Source organism: Pristis pectinata, chromosome 8 (genome assembly GCF_009764475.1).
Source record: "Pristis pectinata isolate sPriPec2 chromosome 8, sPriPec2.1.pri, whole genome shotgun sequence".
In the NCBI taxonomy this organism is placed as follows: Eukaryota; Metazoa; Chordata; class Chondrichthyes; order Rhinopristiformes; family Pristidae; genus Pristis; species Pristis pectinata.
The window spans coordinates 77,581,916-77,608,235 of record NC_067412.1 but is presented as its reverse complement, the minus strand read 5'-3'; the positions used below and the strand labels follow the sequence as shown (position 1 = coordinate 77,608,235).

The following is a 26,320-nucleotide window of genomic DNA, read 5'->3' as shown; positions in this document are numbered from 1 at the left end:
TTATTAATTGAAAATTGTGGAGATCTCTGAAATTTAGAAATTGCTTTTGGTGTATACTATCTTGGTGTCATCTATACAATATTGGTTTATATTTACAGACTTAGTATCTCCACCGGTGGTTCTTGCACACCCGACTTGCCTTTTTAGGTTGATGAGGACCTGGAACTACATTTGTATCTTGGGGTCCAGTTGTGTGCACTCAGCGGCAATCTTTGACAGCCAGCAAGGCTGGGGTCTCAGCTTTACTAGCTGTCAAAGTTGTCATTGATTACAAGTTTTCAAATGTTGCAGACATTTGTAGACAATTAAAAGCTATTAAAATAAAGTAACAAATTCAATATTATTAATTTTAAAAATGAATAATTATAATAGACTTGCAGGTAATTAAATTATTAAGCTAAAGCAATTTAAAAAAAAACATCCTTCAGCTGCTAAATCTTTGGCTTACAATCCCCATTAAAATCAATGGATCTTTGTAATGTGGTTCAGGGTCAAAGAGATTATTTCCCCCCCCCCCCCCCCCCCCCCCCCCCACCATTCTGCAGAATCCCGCAAGACTGGGTGCCATAAACAGAGTGAACTGACAAACAGAGACTTCCAAATCTGTTGTTAAGTCCTGGACTTTGGCATTTCATGGAGTGTGCATGGAAGCCCAAAAGCTACTTTGCTTTCAGTGATTAAACTCTGGCAGTTCCATCTATAACTGCTGGCTATAGTCAGTGCAAACTGGCTGAAAGTATGTCGGGTAGTATCTCAAAACTAGTTTATTTTACTGAATGAGTTGGCATGGCTGTGTCTGCCTCCATAAAGTAAGAGCTTAAGATGCAAAACCAGTGACTGAGAAATCAATGTATATTTTATGTTTATCCCTCTTTTGAGCAATATTAAGAGCAAGTTGTTTTAAATGTAAATGTTTGTGATGAGTTCTGCATGTAGATTAGTTCCAACAATTCAGTTGCATTTGGGCATTCCTGCCTGTTGGTGTATCCTTCAGCCTTGAATCTATTAATTCAAAGTCCCATTTTTATTTATTTTGCTGAGTTTCATTGCCTTCATCCTCCTTTTCATACTACCTATCTGATTAAAATTCCCTTGTTTCAGTTGGCTTTTTCCTACTGTTTGAAAATCCTCCAGAAATGAGAGAGAAAAGTTTGCATAAATTGCAGAGAAGGTAGGAGAGGGATGGTTAGACATTGAGAATATAAACAAAGCAATGCTAAAAAGTGTGAAGTGCAGGGCTGTTGGACATGCCTAGCAGGACAGACTGTGCTGATGAAGAGAGAAAAACTAAGCCAGCATGACAGATGGATGACTTGCAGCAGAAATTGCTACTTCCACTATAAGTCAACAGTCTGTCATGCTGGCTCAGTTTTTCTCTCAATCAGCACAGCCTAACCTGGGCAGGACCTACAGCCCTACATTTCACACCTTATCACTTTCCTTTGTTTGAATTCTCATCTCACCACTTTTGTTCCCTTTTTCTTTTCTCAATCTGTTTCCATTAACCAATCAACTAGATGTACTCTACAATTTATCCCCAGAGCAATCCTGGCTTTACCTGGTCAGGTATTCCTTTTGTTTTACTCTCCCGCTCCCATGTACTCTGCAGATTAAAACAAACTTGTTTTCTCTCATTCCCAGTCCATTGAAGAGTCCTCAACCTGAAACATTAACTGGTTCTCTTTCCATAGATGCTACCTGTTTTACACAATTTTTCTTTCCAAATTTCCCAGTATCTGCAGTCTTTTGTAAATTTTCATTTGGGTATATTATGCATGCTCCTTGTATAAAATATTGATATAAATGGTGAACATCTGAGTCCCAGCGCTGATCCCTTCTATTCTCTACTAGTCACAGCTTCCAAACTGAAAATAACCTGTTTATTCTTACTTTCTATTTTCTATCCATTAACCAATGCTCTTTGCATACCAGTACATAACTGCAATCCCATGTGCTCTAATTTTGTTTTATAACTTCTGGAACCTGTTGAAGGGCTTCTGAAAGTCCAGATGCACCACATCCTGTCTTTTCTGCACTTTCCATTAACTGATAGATATGTCAAATGTGATTTCTCTGAAAGCTAATAGTTCGAAATTTGTTGTAATCTTAAATTTTAATAGAATTTTTGATAAAGCATCAAATATTTTGTGTTGCAAGAAATATTTTATATTTTGGAATTGTGTATGATCTGTCCAAAAGTGCATCCTTGGAGTATCTGCAAAACCTTTCATATTGTGAACAATGTAGAAAATCCTCATGAGGATGACAGTAATAAACTTGAGAAAAAATGCAGACGGGTGGAATGGGTAGAGGAATGGCAAGTTAAATTTGTTATGTAAAAGTGTGAAATATATTTTGGTAGGAGATTGTAATGTAATGAGCTAGTTGGCATGGACCAAGTTTTGGCAATCTGGAATGAATTACATGAAAGTGTGGTGATTGTGCCTTTCAAAAGTAAATCTGATAAATATTTGAAGGAGAAAAAGAAGTATGTGCCTATGAAAGAAGAATAGGGAAGAGTAATTGGATAGCTGTACAATGAATCCATGCAGGCTTACTGAATCAGATGGCTACCTCCTGCATAGAATTATTATTTGATTCTACAGCCACAATATGGATATAATTTTGACACGTCATTGAAACTTTTTTGTTGCCTTAATGGCTGATCGAGAAAATTGACATCAGTTGTCTAAATGCACTAATGTTTGCTTCTTGTTGTGCACGATGAACCCTTCATACATGAACTTATTAGCTGAATTTATTAAAGTTTGCAAAGCCAAGAATGTGTATAGTCAATGAAAACATAGGTGGCTATCTGTTGTCTTTGACTTTTTGGGCACGGTTGCTTCAGGTGAAAATATGTTGTAATGGAATAAAATATCCAGTTAATTATTTTTAATTTGTTATTTTCTTCCTTATTCTGATAGGCAGCCTTTAGCTGAGTGTTTCAAGCTGACGAGTTAAATCTTCAGACTCCTAATTTAAGTTGCATTGTACGTAATGAGTATTCGTAAGTTGTTTGATGCAAGACAATAGCCAGATCTGATCTTGTCTTGGCCTCCTGTAGGATGTTTACAACTGCGCCCTTTGCAGAACTGATCAATGGATTGCTGGAATTGAGAAGTGAACCCAGGTGTTCTTCATGTCTCCTTTTACAAGCAAAAAGTAAACAAAGAAAAGTAGCATGTTAGAGATAACTAAATGTAGCAAGTTGTTCACAATTGATTATAAATATCTAATTTACTTACAATCGTGGGTTTAAAGAAACATATCCCTTTGTAACTGTTTACTCTGTTCAGAGTTTGGAAAAATAGCCATATGATGTCAAGGAATCTCTGCAATCAGTTTTGATTGCCAGCTAATGTTCTGTGGGGATGCATCTTGTGCTGAATGTGCTACACTAAGTTTTTTTTAGTATTTTGTCTCTTTGTTTTTTTCCCAAAGTACTGAATTTGCAAAACTTATCTTTTGGCTCATTAATCCAAAAAGTGAAGATGCCACTCTTTTTTTTAATTTCAGATAAACCTAAACTGCCTGATAATTACACCAATGAAACTTGGCAAAAACTGAAAGAAGCAGTAGAAGCAATTCAGAAGAGCACCTCTATCAAATACAATTTAGAGGAACTTTATCAGGTGATGAACATGATGCATGTTTTGTATGAAATGGGTATTTTGAGAGTAGTGATATGACTAAAGATATCCAGGTTTCTGTCTTAATCACTTTATTTAGTGTTGCATGCTAAATTAATATTGCCCGTTTCCAAATAAGTAAATTCTTTTCCCCTCAATTTTTCCTCTTGTTGCTGTCTATTTTGGGCAAATCAATCTGCATCAGGACTCCAGGCAAGAATTTGACCTTCTAATTTATTGAGATTGCAAGGAGAAAATCAGTTGAAGTCCTTAACACTATCCAATAAAATGTGTGGGGAAAGCAGAGTGGTAGTTGGCTGTGATGTTCTTGACAGTCAGAAAAGACTGCTGATCTATGTTGTCTCGGGCCATGTAAGAAAAATAAACTCCAGGCTAGTGAAATTAGAACTTCTAAAATTCCCAAGATAAATAAAATTCTCAGCATAAGTTGAGTAGTTTTATTTGGCCTCCTTATTACTATTTTAGATTATTGAAGGGAATTTGGCAGTGTCAAACCAAAGGCACATTTTAAAAGTCCCAATGTTTCTTAATGGCTTTAATGATCAGTGTGTCCAAGTAGCTTGCTGGTGCATGTATCTCAGCTTGCAAACTTAATGCATGTTTGTGGAACCTTGGAATTATAACCAAGCTAAAATGAGCTTGGTGGTTGAAAATTCATCACTCAAAAAAAAATTAACAAATATCTAGATTGTATATTGTGTAGGCTAGCTAGATATTTTTTTTCCTTCATGATAATGTTTTCTATTTTTAGGCTGTGGAGAACCTTTGTTCTTACAAAGTTTCAGCAAATTTATACAAGCAGCTGAGGCAAGTCTGTGAGGATCACATCAAAGCTCAAATTCACCAATTCAGAGAATATCCTTTAATTTGCTTAAACAATGTTACTGGAGGTACTTGTGAGGGCAATAAAACTGAAATTGAGCTCAACTGTAAATTTTAGTAACAAACATGGCATTTGTATATTTGGCTACTGTCTGAAAACTCAGCTTCCAGGAATGGTTTTCTATTATTTTTGGGGCAGCAGGTATTGAGAAAGTCCATCTTCATTTATCTATCCCTCTTCTGCCTCCTTCCATCTTCCATCCTCCATCCCCAATGCACTTGGAATCTGCACTTCTCACCATCACCTCTATTACCTCTTTTTTTCACCTTGTCCTTCTCTTCTCCTCCCCCCCCCCCCCCCCCCCCCAAAAGCATTGAACTTCCTGTTACCTCCATATGATTTCACCCTCATTTTCTCCTTGGCTCTCCTTTAGATGGCTTTGTGGTCAAATTTGCGGATAATACAAAGATAGGTGGAGGGGCAAATAGTGTTGAGGAAGCAGGAAGTCTGCAGAAGGACATGGACAAGTTGGGAGAATGGGCAAAGAAGTGGCAGATGGAATACAGAGTGGGGAAGTGTATGGTCGTGCACTTTGGTACAAGGAATACAGGTGTAGACTGCTTTCTAAACGGGGAACGAATTCGGAAATTGGAGGTGCAAAGGGACTTGGGAGGTCCTGGTGCAGGATTCCCTAAGGGTTAACTTGCAGGTAGAGTCAGTAGTAAAGAAGGCAAATACAATGTTAGCATTCATTTCGAAAGGACTAGAATATAAAAGTAAGGATGTAATGCTGAGGCTTTATCAGGTGTTGGTTAGACCACATTTGCAGTATTGTGAGCCGTTTTGGGCCCATATCTAAGGAAGGATGTGCTGGCGTTGGAGAGGGTCCAGAGGAGGTTTACGAGAATGATCCCAGGAATGAAAACATTAATGTATGAGGAGCATTTGATGGCTCTGGGCCTTTACTCGCTGGAGTTGAGAAGGATGAAGGGGGATCTCATTGAAACCTACTGAATATTGAAAGGCCTGGATAGAGTGGATGTGAAGGGGATGTTTCCAGTAGTGGGAGAGTCTAGGACCAGAGGGCACAGTTTCAGAATAGAAGGACATCTCTTTAGAACAGAGATGAGGAAGAATTTCTTTAGCCATAGGGTGGTGAATCTGTGGAGTTCATTGCCACAGACGACTGTGGAGGCCAAGTCATTGGGTATAGTTAAAGCAGAGGTTGACAGGTTTTTGATTAGTAAGGGTGTCAGAGGTTATGGGGAGAAGGCAGGAGAATGGGGTTGAGAGGCCATGATCAAATGGCGGAGCAGGCGTGATGGGCCAAATGGAATAATTCTGCTCCTATGTCTTATGATCTTTTATACCATTGTGTTTGACTCTAACAAACGGAGGTTGTTATTGGTTAGTGTGAAGGTCTTTAACTATTATTCATGAAAGAGACCAGTAAGACTTTTAAAGAATTATGGGGGGTTCTGCATTGTATGGATTTCATTGTGAATTAATTGGCTGGAGCTGTTATATTTTGAATGACAATTACTTTCCTGTCTCTTCCGTTCTTAAGCTGCTGGGAGTGTTATCAAGCGCTTACAGTCCAGCAGACTGTTTAGAAACTCGGGTTGTTAATTGTAATATCTTTATTAAAATTTGTTTCAAATGGCCCTTGCCAACAGAGTACATAAATGCATCAGAATAGATTGTCACTGTGTCAATCTAAAGCACCACATAGCTTCATAAAGGACCAAGGAGACCTTTCTAGTTTTACAGCTTCAACCACCATCAGTAAAATAGCTTATCCATCCATGCAACTTTTTTTTCTCTTTGTATGTGCCACTGTGCGCCAATAGACATGGTTTGAGAAACAATAGTGACAACACTTAGAAACAATTTACTGGGTGTGAAGCATGTTCTGCATTTGTTTGTACTCTAGTAACCATTCTATCTGTGTTTGAGTTCTTTATCTTCAAACATTATTCCAGTACACAGCCTTGAACTCAATGACTACCAATGTAGCACAGGTAAACATTGAAAGTATTTTCATTGACTTTCAGAACTGATGGTGGCATTTCCTGAAATAGTACTTTATCTTGTATTTTATACAACCTAAGGTTTTTCTTTTGTCTTCCACCACCTCCTCAGGTGAATTTCCAAATTTAGTTATAATACTGGTTTAGTGATGTGGAGCAGCAAGAATGGTCCTCACCCTAGGTCCTCCTAAGCAGGGCCATCAGTTAATGTAAGAGGCCACCTGGTGTCCTCTTTCATTAGTATAAGTGTGTGAGAATTTGTTTTTTTTCCCTTCCATTTTAATTGGGTTATCAAATCGAGGGAAATTATTTAAATGAATTTGAAAATATTTCTATGTAAATGCCTGGGAATTTCTTTTCCTTCATTCACTAGGAACTAACTTTGCATTTTCCGTTTTCTTTAACCAATTCTCCACGGATTCCTTGGATAGTGTTCTCTTTTTAAAGAAAATAGATAAATGCTGGCAGGATCACTGCAGACAAATGGTAAGTAAGACCACAAATTTGAGATTTATTTCAGTTAAAAAGTAGTTAAGAATATATAGTGGAAATACTGTTTACTTCGAACTGAAGTTATATTGAAATTTATCTTGGGAAGGGAAGGGTGATGATGATATTTCCGGTTCAATTTTTTTTCTGTTTCACTTTCCTCTTCGAAATGTTGGTTCTTGAAGCAATGGTAATCATGCCATTGGGGTTTGTTGAACTTAATGGTCAGGCAGTTATTCTTTCGAAGGCTGAACCTAAGCCACTAGAAAAGTATTTTTAATCTATTTCTGTATGATATTGTGTACTTGGAATCCAACAGTTAATAAGTCTGTTTCAATTCTGAGTTTGCAGGAAAGATGAATATTTCTTGCAGTTCTGGAGAAATCAGAGACGTATTTAAGAACTTGAAAAGGAATTTTCATCTTGCTGGCCCAAAAGTTAAATATTAGGTGGTTCAAATGAGAATCAATCTAAAACAGTTCATTTCCCAACAATGAGTTTTATTCCAGATGTATGAGTTGATCCTTTGTTGAATTCCAGTGTATGGGCAACAGATTTGCAGATACATAATTAGCTCTCCTGCTGAGGAGAGCATTTAGTACAGGAAATCTCCTCAGTACAAAATTCACCAGATATTGGCCTTGTCACTTCCTTCAGTTCTCTTGGATGATGTGCCAATTTCTTCCCTCCCCGAGACGAGGGTTAACCCTAACCTGTTGAAGAGTCTACCAATTGCTTTTTCTAGCTTTCGTACTAGTCACTCTTATGACTCACAATGTTAGCATTTTGCATATCTTTTGTATGTGTAGTGTTTGAAAATGTTATTGCCTTCATCAAAAACCTACACTTAGTCTTTCAAAGATTCAATAAAGCAGTCTTTTCCACAGAATGCTCACTATGCCACAGAAGGAAGTCATTCAGCCCATTGCGTCCTTGCCAGCTCCCAGCAGAGTAATTACATCTGCAGTCCCATTCCCTCTGCAGTCTATTGTTTCTCATGTGTCCATCAACTCCCCTTGATTCTTCTCTCACCTATATTAGGGGCAATTTACAGCTGCCAATTAATTTACATCTTTGGAATGTGGGAGGAAACTGGGACATGTGGGAAAAAAACCAACATGATCACGAGAGGAGCTCCACACAGGCAGCACTTGGAAGTCAGGATCAAACTTGTGTCCCTAGATCTCTGATAGAATGCAGTCTTTTATCCTCGTGAAGTGGTCATCTAATTGTTTTTTGCTTTGAATTGGTCCTTCAGGCATTCTCTCTTTGTTTCTGGCATTTGATCCCTCAAGATCTGTCTTGACTTTAAAGTATTAATGCTGCTTTTGTGCACCACTGAGTTCCTCAATCTCTCCAACTCATTGCCTGGTTGCTATCCAGTGCCTCGAAAGATCTAATTGTCCATTAATGATGCAGAAATGTAGATTGTTTTATTCCCATTATTTACTTCCTCTGGTGTTTTTTGTAAACTGGAATACAGTTCCACGGGTACTTGTCGAATTTATTAGTATCACCAAGTACCTAGTATTCAAATATGAACCTGGGTATATAATCATGGCAGGCCTGTTCTTGTAAAGAGCAACTGCCTTGCCAACCTCTGCACATTTAGTTTCCAGAACAGGTCACCATTTTAAGATCATTTGTGTAATTGTGACTGTGACTACTCTGCTTCCAAAACAAGTCCAGTTGTGACAACTTTGCCATTGACTGTATTAGTTGAGCTATACCAGGAATCCTGGTTATTTTTTATTCAGATTGTACCTTTAGCTACTTATTGGAGAAATGACAAATGATTCATTTTGAAGAAATAAGTCCTCAATTGTGACACTGCTAACTAGCTTTTTCTATAATATAACCACTAAAATTATGAGGGATTCCAATATATTCTATTACTTTACAAAGAATTTAACTCATGGCGTTTACTGGCTTGTTTCTTTTTTTTCCAGATCATGATTAGGAGTATTTTCTTGTTTCTGGATAGAACGTATGTTTTGCAAAATTCAATGCTCCCATCTATTTGGTAAGTTTGAAGATTTGATCTTCGCAACAAAAGTTATTTAAGAAATTCCAAATAGAACAGTCAGAATATTACAACTGGCCCCATCACCCTTAAGAAAAGGAAAAGAAAATTGACTTCTGGTACTACTCATTAGGCATCTGAAACTGCGTATGATAGATTGATGACAAGTCGGTCTTGTCCTTTGCAAAATGTGAGACGATATGAGGTGTTTTCAAGGTTCAGCAATAAATAAGCCATTTGGGTAAGTTAATAGAATGATGACTGAACCAGTGGAACTGTATCTCAGTAAGTTTTTTTTTGTTTAGTTTTGGCTCGGGATCCTTTTGTATCAAAATTACATATCAGAGTAGCATTATGAACAGAGTTTATCCCATTAGTTAAGATGTACAGTACCAAGAAAAGTGTATGGACTGTCAGCTCTTTGCAATTTGAATAATAAATTAACTTTAGGGAAGAGGATACAAACTGATTTGAAAAGTAAAATGTACCAATAATTCAAGAATTGAATTGTGTAGCATGGAGCCATTGCTTTAAGTGCAAAATGCAACACCGATGATGCAAGAAAGCAAGTGATGCAAGAAAAGAAGACATTTGGCCCACTTTGCTTGTTTGCTCAAAGCCTACAGTTCCCCATTTCCACTAGGTATTCCAGCTTGGATCCTTATAATCCCTGAGGCTTGCCAGTCTGCTGTACCATGCTCAAGCAGCCTGTTTCTAATAGTTTGCAACTATCTTTCTCATTTGCTGAATTGTCTCGTTTGAAGTCACGGCTCTTAAATTTTGGAAAGGATTATTTTTAGTTCTTAGTCATTGATCAATAAATCCTAAACAGTAAAACCAAGTTCTATCTTCAACAGTCTGAAATATTGAAATAAAATTCAAAAATCAAGTTTAAGACTCCATATTCTGCAATACACCTTTGTTCTAAATTGATTCCAATAATTTTGAACTGTATTGGCTTAGCTAAAGGTTCACACTATTTCTGCATTGTTTTTCAGTTTGTTTCAATCAGGATTTTGTCCTTAACACGTGCAGGCTCTAACCTACTGACTTATTTGAATGTAGATTTAACACGGTTGATTTGTCTCCATAGTTTGCAAATCATAGTCTAGTACAGCTATTGAGTTGAATGTGATCTTCACAATTTTCCACGTGATAACAGAAAATAAGTACTCCAGGCAACATTCTTCAAGCAAGAGCAATCCCAGTGACTAGTTATAGCACACAATAGCTTGCCCCCTTGGTGGAGATAATAATGTGGATCGGGCCAAAGAACGGTTGGGCTAACTTTGAAGGAAACCTGATCAAAGTTATCTATGGAATATATCTAATACAAAATAATTGGTTATGGTTAAATTCTGGAAATATTAGCTTTGGATCAATAAGCTTGCTGTATCGTTGATCATTGTGTATATGGCATAGCCAGGCTAGAAGATTATACTTCTACAGAATCGATAAGAGTTTGCAAAAACTGTTTTAAAAATTAAAATACTCTGAACTCTACTCAAATTGCAGGGGCATTGACTTCTTGGGAATTGTCTCACAGGTACCAAAGATTTATCAAAGTATCTGACAGTTAATATGGCACTTGGATGGTAAATAGTATAAGGTAGTTTGTTTTCTGCAGTCGTATGTTGCAGTCTTGTAAGATGTTGGTAGACAGTGCCTATTTATATACTTCTAACAACAATCAGTAAATAGCATTGAGGAGCAGAGACACTACTTTATCTTCCTCTGGTCCACCCCCTCAACTCTTGGTGCAATGAAGACTCCTGTATCTTATTGGCTGCTACATTAGCTGGGATCAGTCATCACAGCATAGACAAGTGTTGAACCTGAGCCCTTTGCTCTTTATGGCTTGGCTTCTCACTGAGCCTATGGGAGAATTAGCATGTTTATAATATGCAAGGTACAGCTTTCCTGGTGTCTGTGGTTGTGAAAATATTTAACACTGCAGTGATTTTTTTTGAAAGGTTTTATTAATTGCTCAGTGATTACACATTTGTAATTGCACCAAATGATAATAGAATTAAGTTGCAGCGACATAGTCAGGAAAACAATATTGAATCTGAAGTTCAAAATTACTATATTACTCCATGTAGTATGGGTCAAGGCAGCTAATAGAACCTTGTGGAATGTAAAGGAATTGAAAAATCATTCAGAAGATTTCTGATTTTTTTTTAAATCTGGTAGTCTGCAGAGCATTTTCCCTCTGAATATTTTTATTAAACATTTTTTCTGTCTAGACTTGATAGTCACTCTTTGTTTTTCCTTGTATGCATGAATAAATCTTGCAGATGTTGAGCACTTCAAGATCAATACAGTATGAGATGCATAGAAGCGGTCAGATGAGTAATTTTCTTCATCTCTTCCTGTAACAAAGTTTGCCTTGAACAATATTTATAATTTTGAAGAAGGCTTAATTAATTTTGTCACTACGATAACAGATGAGAAACAAAAATCATTTGATGATTGTATCCAAAATGGCAAATTTTAAGTATTATTTGTAAGGAGAGGAATATTTATACTCCAGTTTGATAAATTGAAGAGAAAATAACTTTTGGCTATATATTAGATTTGGTTTGTTTAAGTTTGCTCCTAAAGCTAAATTCTTTGTGGAGATACTTTTTGACAATTGAAAAGTGGCACCAGTGCCATGAAGGTACTGTCCTGACCACTCCTCTAATTATGTATTTAAGTATCCTGAAGTAGATATCTTAATTATCATAGTCTTTTTCCACTCTTCTTGTCTTCAAGCATGTGACTTTATTTTTGTTGTTGGTTTTCCTTGTAATCTTAATTCATGCCAGTTTCAAGATCCAAATTATTTTGGCTGCTAGTGGTCACACATGCTATCTTCAATGTCTCCTGCTTTAAAGTACCATTGCCCACTGCAAATTTGCCAGTATTTTCAGGGGTTGGTGAAAATATTTGTAATAAAGGAGCTCTAAAGATTATCAAGGAAGGACAAGGTAGTATACCTCATGTTGCTGATTCTCCAGCAAGTCGAAGGACGTGGTCCATTTGGAACATTGTCCTTGCATATGTTTGTTTTTATTGAGCAAAGGAGATAGAGGCAGATATTTACCTTAGTTTCAACCACAGATAATTTTGACACCAGATTGTTGAAGATACACATTTTATAGCTAGGAGAAGAACCTTGAGGAAAGAACCTTTCTTTCATTGAAACTGGAACATTGATGTTCCAGGAACATGTTTTTAGATCTTCCTCCAACTGGGAGAAAAGGACCCCTCAGTCAAATTAAATAAGTGCTAATGCATTTTGTTTGGCACATTTTATCAGCTACTTATTTGGAACCAAGATCTCAAAACAAGTCGCTCCAGGGACAACCTAGAAGACATCATTCAGTCCAAGGATTAGCAGTGCTGACCGATTTGCAACCCTGACTTGGGCCATTTAATACTGGTCAGATTTCTAAGGCACTCTCCTTGATGTTGGCAGGTGCTAGTTCATTCTCGTCCAAAGAATCTGTGGCCTGTGAACCATCTTGCCTCTTCACCACTCGTATGAGCCTGCACTGAGGTCTCCTCTAGAGCCAAGGAGCTCCTGTTTTGGTGTGCCTTGCTACAGATGACACTAGTGAAGAGGTTATGACTTCAGATCATTGGGCGTCCACCAGGATCCTAATCCCAGGGCAGGTGTCGTTTGATGCCTTCTGTGCAAAAGTCACTTCTATTTGAAGCTTCAGCATCCCTGGATCCCAGCTGCACAAAGGGAATCCTGTAAATGAAGAAGTAAGATATATTGCTCCCTTTCAGGGAAAGTATTCCTTATTATTCCAGTAGGGGTATTCTCCATATACTGTATATTCCATCTAACCCGAGCTCATAGCCCTATTCTGGTTGAAAAGTTTGTGTTAAATTTTGTGTTAATGGTTTTTTTATGGCTTTTGTTCCATTTTATAAAACCATTTAAGCTGTGGTACTGAGGCTTCTTTATCAGAATAGCACCAGTTTGATTCCCAGCATTGACTTAAATTGTGATATACCAGAATTTATCTTCATGTTACGGAATTAATTTATAAATTGGCTTGTTTCTTTTCCTGTTTGGCATACTGTGACCCTTGCTGGAACATAAATGTTTGATTGTAAGATGGGTGAAGAATTGGTCTTTGCTGTAATCCTTCACAGCTAAATCCCACACGTTGACCAGCCCTGTACAAAGAAGATTACTTTATTGGCGGATTGGAGATGTGCCATGAGCATCCTTAAATTGTGACTGTAATTGGGGGTGCCTGTATTGTGGGCCAGCAAGAGGCTTATTTGGGGTGTAGTAACTTCCCCCTTAGAATTGCTTGCCATTCTCATTATGAGTGTTGCATTAATGTTTTCTAACACAACGTGGTATGGGGTTTGCTATCTTTGAGTTTTGTGCTTGAATTCCAATGTCCTAGAGTCGGCTTGTAGTTTTCAGTCTGATGTTTAGGGAGCAAGAAGTGAAGAATTAAGTTGAATGGGTTGAAATAGAGGGAATAGAGAGAGAGAGAGAGACCAGCATAGAAAATTATCTTGGAGAGTTTTCTCAATTTTCAGAAGCTTTTGCTAAAAATATCTCTTGTCCTATCATTGTGACATGGAGTTAAATACATCTAAATGTCAAAAATCCACCTCTTGTTGCTGTCTTTCCAGTTTACCCTGTTACTTTTCTACTTGTCTGTAGCTACTTAAATAGCTTAATTTAAAATATGAATCAAAAATCTACATCTTATTACACATCAGAGAGCAGAAGCAACTTGCTGTACCACAATTGGTTTAAGCACACCAAGGGTCAGGGAGGACAAAAAAGAAAATCTAGAGCCCTCACTCCAACAGTGACCCCTTTGGGTGTGTTAAACAATTTTTCATGCTTCAGAAGCTACTTTAATCTTAGTTGATAACACATTATTCAGATGCAACTGTGAGAGAGCCTTGGGTTTAACGAACATAAATCCAAATCACGTGTTGATGCCTTCTGAAAATTATTGTTCTATTAAATTTCCCAGTAATTGTTGGTGGTCCCTTTTCATTTTTATGTAAACTTTCCCAAAAAATGTATGTTTGGGGTTCCCAGTGAAGACCACAAATACAAAGACAAAATACTGCTCATGCTGGAAATCTGAAGTGTAAAAAATTAAATAACAATGCTAAAAATGTCAACAAGTGAGGTAACATCAATAGAGTGATTAAACAGCACATGTTTAACACTTTCATCAGACGTGAACAAATTTTGGTGTAATTGAGAACTACAATTGTTTCTGATTATTGGTTGCCCAGAATTTTATTTTTACTTATTGAAATGCTCTTTGTTTTCTCCTAATAGCTAGTGTTTAATTAACTTTTCGCATTATAATATTTGATGACATGGAATTTCTGCTAATGTTGGAAGTATGAATTTGTTTGGTTTCTCCTTCCTGTCAAGGTGTTGGTTCCCTAAAGGGGTATAGGGCCACAGAAATCATTTTTCTTCTGATGCTTTGCCCACACTCATACTTGAAGATTGAACAGTGGTGATTGTGAGGTTGCTTGATTGTGGAGGGAATCCAATCTTCATCCCATCGTCTTGCTTGAGGCTCTTTTCAGATGAAAAGGAATTTTCCAGTGCTGAGAACTCTTTAAAATTTTATTTCATTCTAAACGCATTCAGGTGCCTTGGCCAAATGTAGTACACCTATAAATTTTTGCTTGGCATTGTGTAGTAAGTTGGAGAATTGTAGAAATATGTGGAGGGAAAACCATGCTTGGAATTTTTCAAATACAGTTTTGTGAAGGTATGTTATACATTAAAGGCATGTATATGAGCTGAAGAAGTCACGTTTTCATTTTCAGTTCGTATATGCACGTGCTTTTATATGTGTGTATACATCTATTGGGGGTGAAAGTGGCAGGGAGAATAGCCATTCCTTATAAATTTAAAATCAGCCAGTTGCTATGTTTTTTATTGGTATGAATATCAAGAGGAACTTGATTTTGAACTCTCTACCTGAATAGCAATCTACATAATTAAATTGATGTCGTGATTTGTCATTGAAATATGTATTGGAAGCTTTAAAAGTTAAGACACTTTTTTAATGTATTCTATAATTGAGTTTGCTACCATTACCAATAAAGCGAAGACTTCCTACTAGCTCGCTGCTTATGCCAAATATAATTAAGCTAGGCGGACAAAAAGTCCCAAATTAGCTTCATGCATTTTGTACCTGATTTTACAAAGTACAACAGAATGAATGCTATAATTGGCCTTGAACCTCTAATCTTGGTTGTACATCAGTTATAGTGGTGTTGAGTACTCTGGGCCCTGCTTGATAGGTACTGAGAAAGAATCAAACTCGACTGTGATACCTTTGCAATTATAATTTGCCAGCACTTATTTGTGGGTTAGTGAAAGAGAACAAAAAAGCTAGGAGCAATTCTGGAAAACTGCTAATACCAGTGGAAGTTATAATTAACAGGCTGTATGCTACTTTAGCTTTTCAAAGTATTGCAATTATTCTATATTTGAGTTTCTCCAGTGGATGGGGACTTTTCTTAAAAAAAAATGAAAACAGGTAAGAGAGAGGTTCACCATCGTTGTGTGTGTTGTGCTTCATCTGGTACACGTACCTTGCAAGGTTCCACCCTCTCCCATTGCCAGGGACTAAGTTATGCTGATAGTTGGTTTGGTTATGACCTTTCTTGGACACTTTCTTCAAATAGTTACACTTCACTAGGGCTTTTCTCTTTGAAGCGATGCCAGATGAGGGGCAACTTGATAGAGGTGTATAAGATTATGAGGGGCATAGATAGAGTGGACAGCCTTCACCTTTTTCCCCAGGACAATGGCCAATACCAGAGGACATCCATTTAAGGTGAGTGGAGGAAAGTTCAGGGGAGATTTCAGAGGTACATTTTTACACAGAGAGTGGTGGGTGCCTGGAACGCACTGCCGGCGGTGGTGGTAGGGGCTGATACAATAGGGACATGGATGCAAGAAAACTGGAGGGTTATGGGCTGTGTAGGAGGGAAGGGTTAGATTGATCGTGGAGTAGGTTTATATAGGTCGGCACAACATCATGGGCCAAAGGGCCTGTACTGTGCTCTATGGTTCTATGAGATGAACTGTTAAGCAGTGATTCTCAGTGTTTGGCTACATGGGGTCCAATCGTTTGTTGCTGTATTACAGATTTAGTTTGGCGATTAATATACTGTGAGTTGGCTTGCTCATCTAAAATGTTCCTGGTGGACATTTGACAGTGCAGAAGTGAGAGGTATTATGAAATATTGATTTGAATTGCATTTCTGTCAGATAACAGTAGCTTCTTCATGAATTCGTGGGAAGGGAGTTGTATTATGCAGCTGCACATATACATTGAGCGCTACTATGGCAGAGAGGTTAAAAGCCTTGCATTGAAGTATAGTTACAGATATGAGTGAAGTGGCAGATGGAGTTTAATCTAACTAAGTGTGAGGTGTTACACTTCGGGAGGTCTGATGTAGGAGAAGGTACACGGTTAACGGCATTGATGTACAGAGGAATCTTGAGGTCCAAGTCCATAGCTCACTGAAAGTGGCCACGCAAGTCAATATTGTGGTCAAGAAGGTGTATGACATGCTTGCCTTCATTGGTCGGGGCGTTGAATACAAGCGTCAAGAAGTCATGTTGCAGCTATGTAAAACTTTGGTTTATGCAGGGAATAGAGGGATATGGATTATGTACAGGCAGAAGAGAATTAGTTTAATTTGGCATTGTGTTTGCTGCAGACATTGTGGGCTGAAGAGCCTGTTCCTGAACTGTATTGTTCTATGCTGTATAATGGATTTTGTGTTTGCTGGATCAATTGATAATCTTGCAATTTCAACTGTTATTAATTTGTATCATTTTGCTTTGCAGGGACATGGGTCTAGAATTATTTAGATCCCATGTAATAAGTGATCGGAAGGTTCAAAATAAAACTATTGATGGGATTCTTCTGTTAATTGAGAGAGAACGAAATGGTGAAGCTATTGATCGGAGTTTGCTTCGAAGTCTCTTGAGTATGCTATCAGATTTGCAGGTAAGATTTCAATCCTTTTAAATGTAGCTAATCCTGTTTAATTTGTAACTGTTTAATTTATTTGATGTTTTTCTTTTCAGATATATCAAGATTCATTTGAACAAAGGTTTTTGGAAGAGACTAATCGTCTGTATGCTACAGAAGGTCAAAGATTAATGCAAGAACGGGAGGTATGAAGTATCCTTTCTGCCATTTTAGACACATGTTAAAGAAAAGTTCGATATGCCACAGAGCTGTAGAAACGTGCTGTTAGTCATGCTACCATAGTGGCACAACATGTCTCTCTGTGGATCTGGAATTGTTCCTACTTTGCGAGAAGTACAGGCCATCCCCAGGTGATGAATATTTTCTGTTTTTACAGATGTCCATATATTGATTTTGTCCATGAGGAAAATATGCAAAAATCACTACTCTGTACTCCACAGTATTGTAATGAATGGCATCAAAAGCACGCAAGACTGATAAGAAAGAACAGTTAATAAAAGTGGAGAGAGAGAGAGAGAGGACATATGTCTGTAATTGGACTTTTGAATTCAATATTATCAGAGCTTGTCTATAAATGGGGGCAACCATAAGTCAGGCATTCATAACTGGGGGATGGCATATAAATAGAGTTAAAACCAAAGCTATTAATAGGTTTCTTTTGTTAATTGAGAGACAAAGAGGCAAAACTATTGATTCTAGTTTGTAAAACAAAAAACACATAGTTCTGAAGGAGAAATACCAACAAATTCCAGCTATGTCCTTGTGAAGAAAATCACTCTCTTGAAATCACATTATGTAGCTCAAGTCAAAATCCTGGTTGGCCTACAATTTAAAATGGTTGTACTTTGACATTATTGGCAAATACACTCAGATGTCATTGGATGGAAGATGTTGGCAAAGGAAAAGATTTTTTTTACTGGTATGTTGAAGCTTCAGTTTGAGGAGAAATTAGCCTTGTGTTCTGGGACCCAGGAGGTTAAAGGATTATTAATCGAACCTTGTAGGATTTTGAAAGAAATTGATATGGTGGGTAAGGAGAACTTTGTCCCCTACTACTGGGAGTCTAAAACAAGTATAATAAGTAAGGTTGCTTTAAAAAAGGCAGGGCTTTGGCACTTCTTGATACATGTTCAATCAAGAAAAAGATGAAAAGAAGTGATGTAATAGCACTCATTAAGGAATGTATTTTGATGCTGCAGAGAGAAAATACACTAGCAGGTTTGAGGGCAGTATCCATTTGGTTCAAGTAGTGAAAACATGCTATCAAGCTGCTAGAATATTCTGCAAAACACCGAACAGGAATGGAGATAAAATAACAAATCTCCAGAATGTGGAGTTAAGAAAATAAATCTGCAAGGAAATTAGAGATGTGCAAGAACTGTTGAGTGGTGAATTTGGGGGGCTTCATTTACCCTAATATTTACTCAGATAATGTTAATGTACAAAGAAGGTGAGGAATTGTTAGTAGCAACTTCCTTAATTGGCTAGTGAGGAAGGAGGCATGATTGGATCTGGTTGTGGGGAAAAAAAATCAGTCAGATAGGCAAGTTTCAATTGGAGAATAGCAACCTAAGTGTAACATGGCTTGGAATGGTAATGCACAAGGGCAGCGAACGTTCCAAAGTGGAACTACTTAAATGGAGAAAGGCTAAATTCAATAGGATGAGTGCAGATCTGACCAGGAATTGGTTATTGGCCAGGAAAAAGTATTACAAAACAACGGTGATGCTTTGGGTATAGGCCATGTACATTTTCAGAAGGGGGTAAAGGCAGGGACCAAGCCAGAGCTTTCTGGAACATGGAACATAGAAAACCTACAGCACAATTCAGGCCCTTCGGCCCACAAAGTTGTGCCGAACATGTCCCTACCTTAGAGACTCATAGCCCTCTATTTTTCTCAGCTCCATGTACCTATCCAAAAGTCTCATAAAAGACCCTATTGTATCCACCTCCACCACTGTTGCCGGCAGCCCGTTCCATGCACTCACCACTTTCTGAGTAAAAAAACTTACCCCTGACATCTACCCTATACTTATTCCCCAGCACCTTAAATTTATGTCCTCTTGTGGCAACCATTTCAGCCCTAGGAAAAAGCCTCTGACTATCTACCTGATCAATGCCTCTCATCATCTTATATACCTCTATCAGGTCCCCCCTCATTCTCCGTCGCTCCAAGGAGAAAAGGCTGAGTTCCCTCAACCCGCTTTCATAAGGCATGCTCTGCAATCCAGGCAGCATCCTTGTAAATCTCCTCTGCACCCTTTCTATGGCTTCCACATCCTTCCTGTAGTGAGGTGACCAGAACTGAGCACAGTATTCCAAGTGGGGTCTGACCAGGGTCCTATATAGCTGCAGCATTGCCTCTTGGCTCCTAAATTCAATTCCATGGTTGATGAAGGACAATACACCATATGCCGCCTTAACCATAGAGCAACCTGTGCAGCCGCTTTGAGCGTCCTATGGACTCGGACCCCAAGATCCCTCTGATCCTCCACACTGCCAAGAGTCCTACCATTAGTACTATACTCTGCCATCATATTTGACCTACCAAAATGAACCACTTCACACTTATCTGGGTTGAACTTAATCTGCCACTTCTCAGCCCAGTTTTGTATCTTATCTATGTCCTGCTGTAACCTCTGACAGTCCTCCACACTATCTACAACACCTCCAACCTTTGTGTCATCAGCAGACTTACTAACCCACTCTTCCACTTCCTCATCCAGGTCGTTTATAAAAATCACACAGAGTAAGGGTCCCAGAACAGATCCCTGAGGTACACCACTGGTCACTGACCTCCATGCAGAATACGACCCTTCAACAACCACTCTTTGTCTTCTGTGGGCTAGCCAGTTCTGGATCCTGCCCTTGACAAAGCCATGCTGACTATTCCTAATCATATTATACCTCTCCAAATGTTCATAAATCCTGCCTCTCAGGATCTTATCCATCAGCTTACCAACCACTGAAGTAAGACTCACTGGTCTATACTATCCTGGGCTATTTCTACTCACTTTCTTGAATAAGGGAACAACATCCACAACCTTCCAATCCTCTGGAACCTCTCCCGTCTCCATTGATGATGCAAAGATCATCGCCAGAGGCTCCGCAATCTTCTCCCTTGCCTCCCGCAGCAGCCTAGGGTACATTTCATCTGGTCCTGGCGACTTATCCAACTTGATGCTCTCCAAAAGCTCCAGCACCTCCTCTTTCCTAATATCCACATGCTCAAGCTTTTCAGTCTGCTGCAAGTCATCACTACAATCACTAAGATCCTTTTCCATAGTGAATATTGAAGTAAAGTATTCATTAACTACCTCTGCTATTTTCTCCGGATCCATACACACTTTCCCACTGTTACACTTGATAGGTTCTATTCTTTCATGTCTTATCCTCTTACTCTCCACATACTTGTAGAATGCCTTGGGGTTTTCCTTAATCCTGCCCGCCAAGGTCTTCTCATGGCCCCTTTTGGCTCTCCTAATTTCCTTCTTAAGCTTCTTCCCGTTAGCCTTATACTCTTCCAGATCTCGAACATTACCTAGCTCTCTGTACCTTTTGTAAGCTTTTCTTTTCCTTTTGACTAGATTTATTATAGCCTTTGTACACCACGGTTCTTGTATCCTATCGTAACTTCCCTGTCTCATTGGAACATGCCTATGCAGGACTCCACACAAATATCCCCTGAATATTTGCCACATTTCTTTTGTACTTTTCCCTGAGAACATTTGTTCCCAATTTAAGCTTCCAATTTCCTGCCTGAGAGCCTCATAATTCCCTTTACACCAAATAAACGCCTTTCTAGTCTGTCTGTTCCTATCTCTCTCCAATGCTATTGTAAAGGAGATAGAATTATGATCACTATCTCCAAAATGCTCTCCCACTGAGAGATCTGACACCTGACCAGGTTCATTTCCCAATACCAAATCAAGCACAGCCTCTCCTCCTGTAGGCTTATCTACATATTGTGTCAAGAATCTTTCCTGAACACACTTAACAAATTCCACCCCATCTGAACCCCTCACTCTACGGAGATGCCAATCGATATTTGGGGAGTTAAAATCTCCCATCACAACAACTCTGTTATTATCACACCTTTCTAGGATCTGCTTCCCTATCTGCTCTTCGATATCCTTGTTACTATTGGGTGGCCTATATAAAAAAAACCAGTAAAGTTATTGGCCCCTTCCTGTTCCTAACCTCCACCCACAGAGATTCCATAGACAGTCCCTCCATGACATCCAACTTTTCTGTAGCCGTGACACTATCTCTGATCAACAGTGCCGCTCTCCCCCACCTCTTTTGCCTCCCTGTTCTTTCTGAAACATCTAAAACCCAGCACTTGAAGTAACCATTCCTGTCCCTGAGCCATCCAAGTCTCTGTAATGGCCACCACATCGTAGCTCCAAGTATTTATTCCAAGCTCTAAGCTCACCCACCTTGTTCACAATACTCCTTGCATTAAAATAGACACATCTCAAACCATCTGTCTGATCACCTGCCTTTCCTTCCTCTCGTGCCGACTACAAGCTTTCTCTATTTGAGAGCCAAACACCTCTTCCCCGGTCTCTCCAGTTTGGATCCCACCTCCCAACAATGCTAGTTTAAACTCTCCCCAGTAGCCTTAGCAGGATGCAGGAGGTAGAAATTATGATTTTTAAAAAAACATTGTGGTAAAGGTGGGAGGGAAGTTGCAGGTGTGGGAGGGAGAAGAATGTGACTGATGCTTGAATGTGACTGGGGCTTCAGGTTGAAAGAGGAGGAGAAGAGGAAAACAGGAGAACATAATAGCAGTTGGCATGAAAAGGAATCTTAAAGTATTCTATTAGCATGTAAACAGTTCATATAAGGAGGCCTGGGGTTGATTAAGGACCAAGGATGTGTTCTATGCACAAGCTAACAGGTATGCCTGGACTAAATGAGAACTTGGTTGATAATTACTAAGCAAGGTGATACTTAACACTTTCTAAGTAGGAAAGGAGATAGAGGTAATGGATGGGGTAGATATTCAAAGGTTGGTCCTGTTCAAATCGGTCCCCTGATCGGTATAAGATGCATGCCAGTTGTGATGCCCTTGTTCAAGAAGGGATGCAAGGACGTGACAAACAATTGCAGGCTGGTCAGTTTAACCTTGATGGAAAGGTTTTAGGAACCATAATCGGGAGAAATTTTGATGTTTAGAGAACATTAAATTAATGAACAAGAGCCAGCGCAGGTTTGTTTAAAGTAAATCATATTTGACTAATCTGATTGAGTTTTAGGTAATGAAGTTGATGGGAAATATGCTGTAGATGTTTGTGGATTTTCAGAAGTTTTATTAAGTCACTTAAGTGTCTCATGGAATAAAGCATGAATGGTGGATTGGTAGGAAATTGGCTAAAGAATAGAAAGATGGTCATGGGAAATATTTTTAAGAATGAAAGCTAGTAGATGGCAATGTTGCTTGGGTCAATGCCATTATTTTTTTAAGCATATATTAGGTCTGTAAAGCAATTTTTCCAGAATTAATGGCAAAAAATAAAGGAAAATAGAGTAAACTGCTGTTTAAACCAATAATATAATTGAGTGGAAAGTTCTTTAATAACTGATAACAATTTATCATTGTGGTGAAATTCCTCTGGATTACCTTTCGCTGATCTCCATCACATTAAGAATCCTCATCTCTACGTGTGTCCATTTATAACTACCTTACACATCTGACTTCTTTTGCCCCACCATCGCCACTGAGCATGTGGCCTTTTATCATGTATCTTGATAATACTCATTGCATTTACAAGTTTTTGTTTTGGTGAGATGTTGCATGGAGGAAGGAGCCTCATGAGAGTTCGAGGCCAGACATTGTGAAATGCTTAACAAATGTAACAATTACAATGTTTCCACAATCTTCAACACTTGCATATTATTGTCTGATTGGTGCTTAGGAGGTTCAAGTTACAGGGGGGGCCCCCCCACAAGAGGGGGCACCGCCATCATCGTCCACTGTCTGCGTCTCCCCCCCATACCACCAATCCTGGTTTGTTCACATTTCTGTCGCCACTGCCCATCTAATGAGTTGGGCAGATTCATGATAAAATGTCTTAACCAGTCCTATCAATTTTCGTAAAACTTGCAAAAAACGTTTGATTTTTGGCAGCTGGAATTAATAAATGACCTCTGTGTGCTACGTTTGTAACAGTGCTTTTAGAAGGAAGTGGGCCAAAAGAGAATTGGAATGGTGAAGTATACAAAAGGGTGGTTGTTGTCCTCTGTATTATGAGAGTACAGAGACCTCATGAGATAGCAAGTTTGAGGGTGCTTTCAAGAATATGGAGAGAAGAGATTGTGTGATGAATTTAGTTCCAAGGACAAAGTTGGTTGAAAAGTCATGGAAGTTTGAGAAAGGAATCACAGTCAGTGCTAAGGGAGGATATCTTGGTGAGAAGTGTCGGTTGATGTTTTTAGGGAGGGCTATAGGGAACGAGAAACAAAGTATGGAGCAAAGTGAATTTCTAGAAGATACCAGAGGAGTTTGAGGAGAAACTAATGGGTTAGTGAGCATCATACTCCTATTATAGTAGCTTGGGCAAGATCGCTAGTGTTAATAAAGTTGTGATAAACTTCAATGACGGAAGAGGTATCACTGTCAATGAATCAAGCAGCAATCAAAGCAGAATGTCAGTGCAACCAGTGAAGGAGTGTGCATTGGCCTTGGGTGTTTATGGTAAATTGGTTCAAATGCAAGCCAACACCCAAGAGCAAGAAGTCCATGCAGTCGGTGGCAAGTGAAAGAAAAATCCACATAACTTGACTTTATTCTATTTAGGTTCCGGAATATTTACACCATGTTAATAAACGCTTGGAGGAAGAAGCAGATCGGGTTATCACATATTTAGATCAGAGTACACAGTGAGTACAGATTTTGAGCAGTTACTCTGTGGCGCTTGTTGGTTGCATGGTCCTAGATAATTTAATCTTGCCTCTTACCTCTAAGACACTTTTGCTTCATGCTTTACCAGTGACAAATTGAGTTAGTTTTTGTCTAGCTTCAAGATGCTATCTACTGAGTAAATATAATTTTCTGAGATGATCCAATCTAATTGTTAACTTTTAAATCTAATCACAATATTTGCTTAAGGATTGAATTTGAGTAATAGCAATATCTTTGCAGATGCTGTAGCTTTTTTTTATATTGTAACAAGAAACTTTAGGCCTTAATTAGTTTTATAATTTAAATTTTGTGTTTTAATTTTCTTCAGAAAGCCTCTAATTGCTACTGTGGAGAAACAACTTCTAGGTGAACATTTACCAGCCATTCTTCAGAAAGGTAACCTGAATTTTAACTTGAACACTGATGTAAACTGTTAGGGTATAGCTCTACCCCAGTAAACATTAATCAAATTCAATTTTTGAGTCTTTTTTTGGAACTTGACGATAGTTGGAACTTGCATTGGTACAAGTTACTTTAGTCCATGATAGAGTTTTGGATTTTGCCTCATCCCAACTAAAACAAAATTATTCTTAACACCCTGCAGGTTTAAACAGCCTTCTGGATGAAAATAGAATACAAGATCTCTCTCTTCTCTACCAACTTTTTAGTCGAGTTCGAGGTGGAGTACAGGTTCTATTGCAACATTGGATTGAGTATATAAAGGTATGTTGGTCCTTTAATATCTTACTTTTATTGCAAATTGATGCAACAAAAATTAACTATAAATTCAGTGGGGGAAAAAAAAACTATACAATAAAGAAAGTGATAAATAACAAATACACCTAATCTCCCATTTTGTGGTTGGGTAAATTTAAAGTTGTTCACTCCAAACTCATTAACTTTTTGCTATTTGTAAGTGTATGTTTGAAATCCTTTTCTTATGAACTTATTCTATACTTTTTGTTTTACCTTTCCTCCCATTTTTGTTTTTGTCCAAGCTCACTATTGCTTAAAGACATTGTTCAGTTTGGTGCACAGTCCTGAGCTTTTGTGCAGATCTTAATTCGTGATCATTATCACATCAGTCAGTTTTAGCTGTGTAAACTTGCAAAAAGAGTAAGGGAAAGCCTGTACTGTCTAATTTCTTTTCAGACTTATGAATCTGCAGCTTCTATATTTTGTGCCCTCAGACATTAAAATAACACTGTTGCATGATTACTTTCTCTAGACTGGTAAATTTGGTATTCCTAACATTTCCTTTGCCGAAGTCTCTTTTGAGGCAGAAAGTACCTGACGTGAATATGTTTTACACAATCACTTTTGACACCAAGAAATAGACTGTGTATACCATTGCTAGGATTTGGAAGGCATTGAAGTGTCATGGCATTACTCCAAGTACAGTTTGAATGGACAAGATGTTGGATCTTTTGATGACCAGCAAGTTGCCCATGTTTGCCCTTGGACTATACTGTTTCTTGCTGTGGGGTCCAACAGGAGGCTGACTCCTCAGCAATCATCATAGGACCTTTCTGACCAAAAGTGTCCCTGAATAGTCATGACATCTTGTGAGTGACCACAGGCTCTCTGGCTGTCTAAACTGTCAGGTGATCAATAGCTTTGCAGTATGTTCTTAAAAACTCACCGCTGCTTTAATATTTTAGTGTGCTGGAACATGGTGAATAAAGTGATGTGGCTAGAGCACAATTTGATAACTAGTGAAGGCAGTCTTTTGGTCTCTCCTGGAACTTTTGGTTCTCCAGTAATCTTTGTTCGTCACTTCAACTAACTGCCAATTTACATCAAGTCCATCTTCAGTTAGTGATTGGCGTATTAAATGTATATTTCTAATAGCTTTTGAATTAACTTTTTTCCCCACACAAGAGGATTAATGTTCCATGGAATGAAGATATCAAGTCTAAAATCAAAGGCTTCAGCATTAGCTAGTCTGTGTTATGGTAAGCAAGCTGTGGTTTAATTGTTTAGCTTGGATTCTTCAAGACTGGATCTGTTAAGGGGCCATGTCCGGCATAACTGAACCTTCCTTAGACAAAATTGAAGCTGGAGAGAGATATTGGGTTCATCTTGTTTCCATTGTTTTTCCAAGGATTCTGATACAGAATTAGTTTAGTTATCAATAAGTACAAAGTCTGTTCCTGTCAGGGATTCAATAGTTAATTGTTGTCTCCCAGAGGTTTCAAGGTTTATTGTTGCACAAATTCACTAGCCACATGCATGAATAACTAGTAACCTGTCTTTCAACTGGCACAATTGCAGAAAACAGGCATCTCCGAATGCCAAGTCACTGCTGAGAAACATGGAGAAACCATAAATGCAGTGCTTGCAATCCAGCATCAGGGTGCAGCAATTTGGAAGGTCAGAA

At 38.4% G+C, this 26,320-nt stretch overlaps 1 protein-coding gene across 1 annotated transcript in view; it reads left to right on the top strand.

Moving 5' to 3' along the window:
- Positions 1-26,320, top strand: part of cul4b (cullin 4B) — a 57,885-nt gene that overhangs the window by 6,281 nt on the left and 25,284 nt on the right. Inside the window, exons 2-10 of the mRNA XM_052021058.1 lie at positions 3,520-3,635; positions 4,405-4,508; positions 6,923-6,992; positions 8,945-9,018; positions 16,886-17,048; positions 17,129-17,218; positions 23,836-23,918; positions 24,269-24,336; positions 24,545-24,663. Coding sequence (XP_051877018.1) covers positions 3,520-3,635; positions 4,405-4,508; positions 6,923-6,992; positions 8,945-9,018; positions 16,886-17,048; positions 17,129-17,218; positions 23,836-23,918; positions 24,269-24,336; positions 24,545-24,663 — 887 coding nt within the window. The remainder of the gene's footprint in view (positions 1-3,519; positions 3,636-4,404; positions 4,509-6,922; positions 6,993-8,944; positions 9,019-16,885; positions 17,049-17,128; positions 17,219-23,835; positions 23,919-24,268; positions 24,337-24,544; positions 24,664-26,320) is intronic.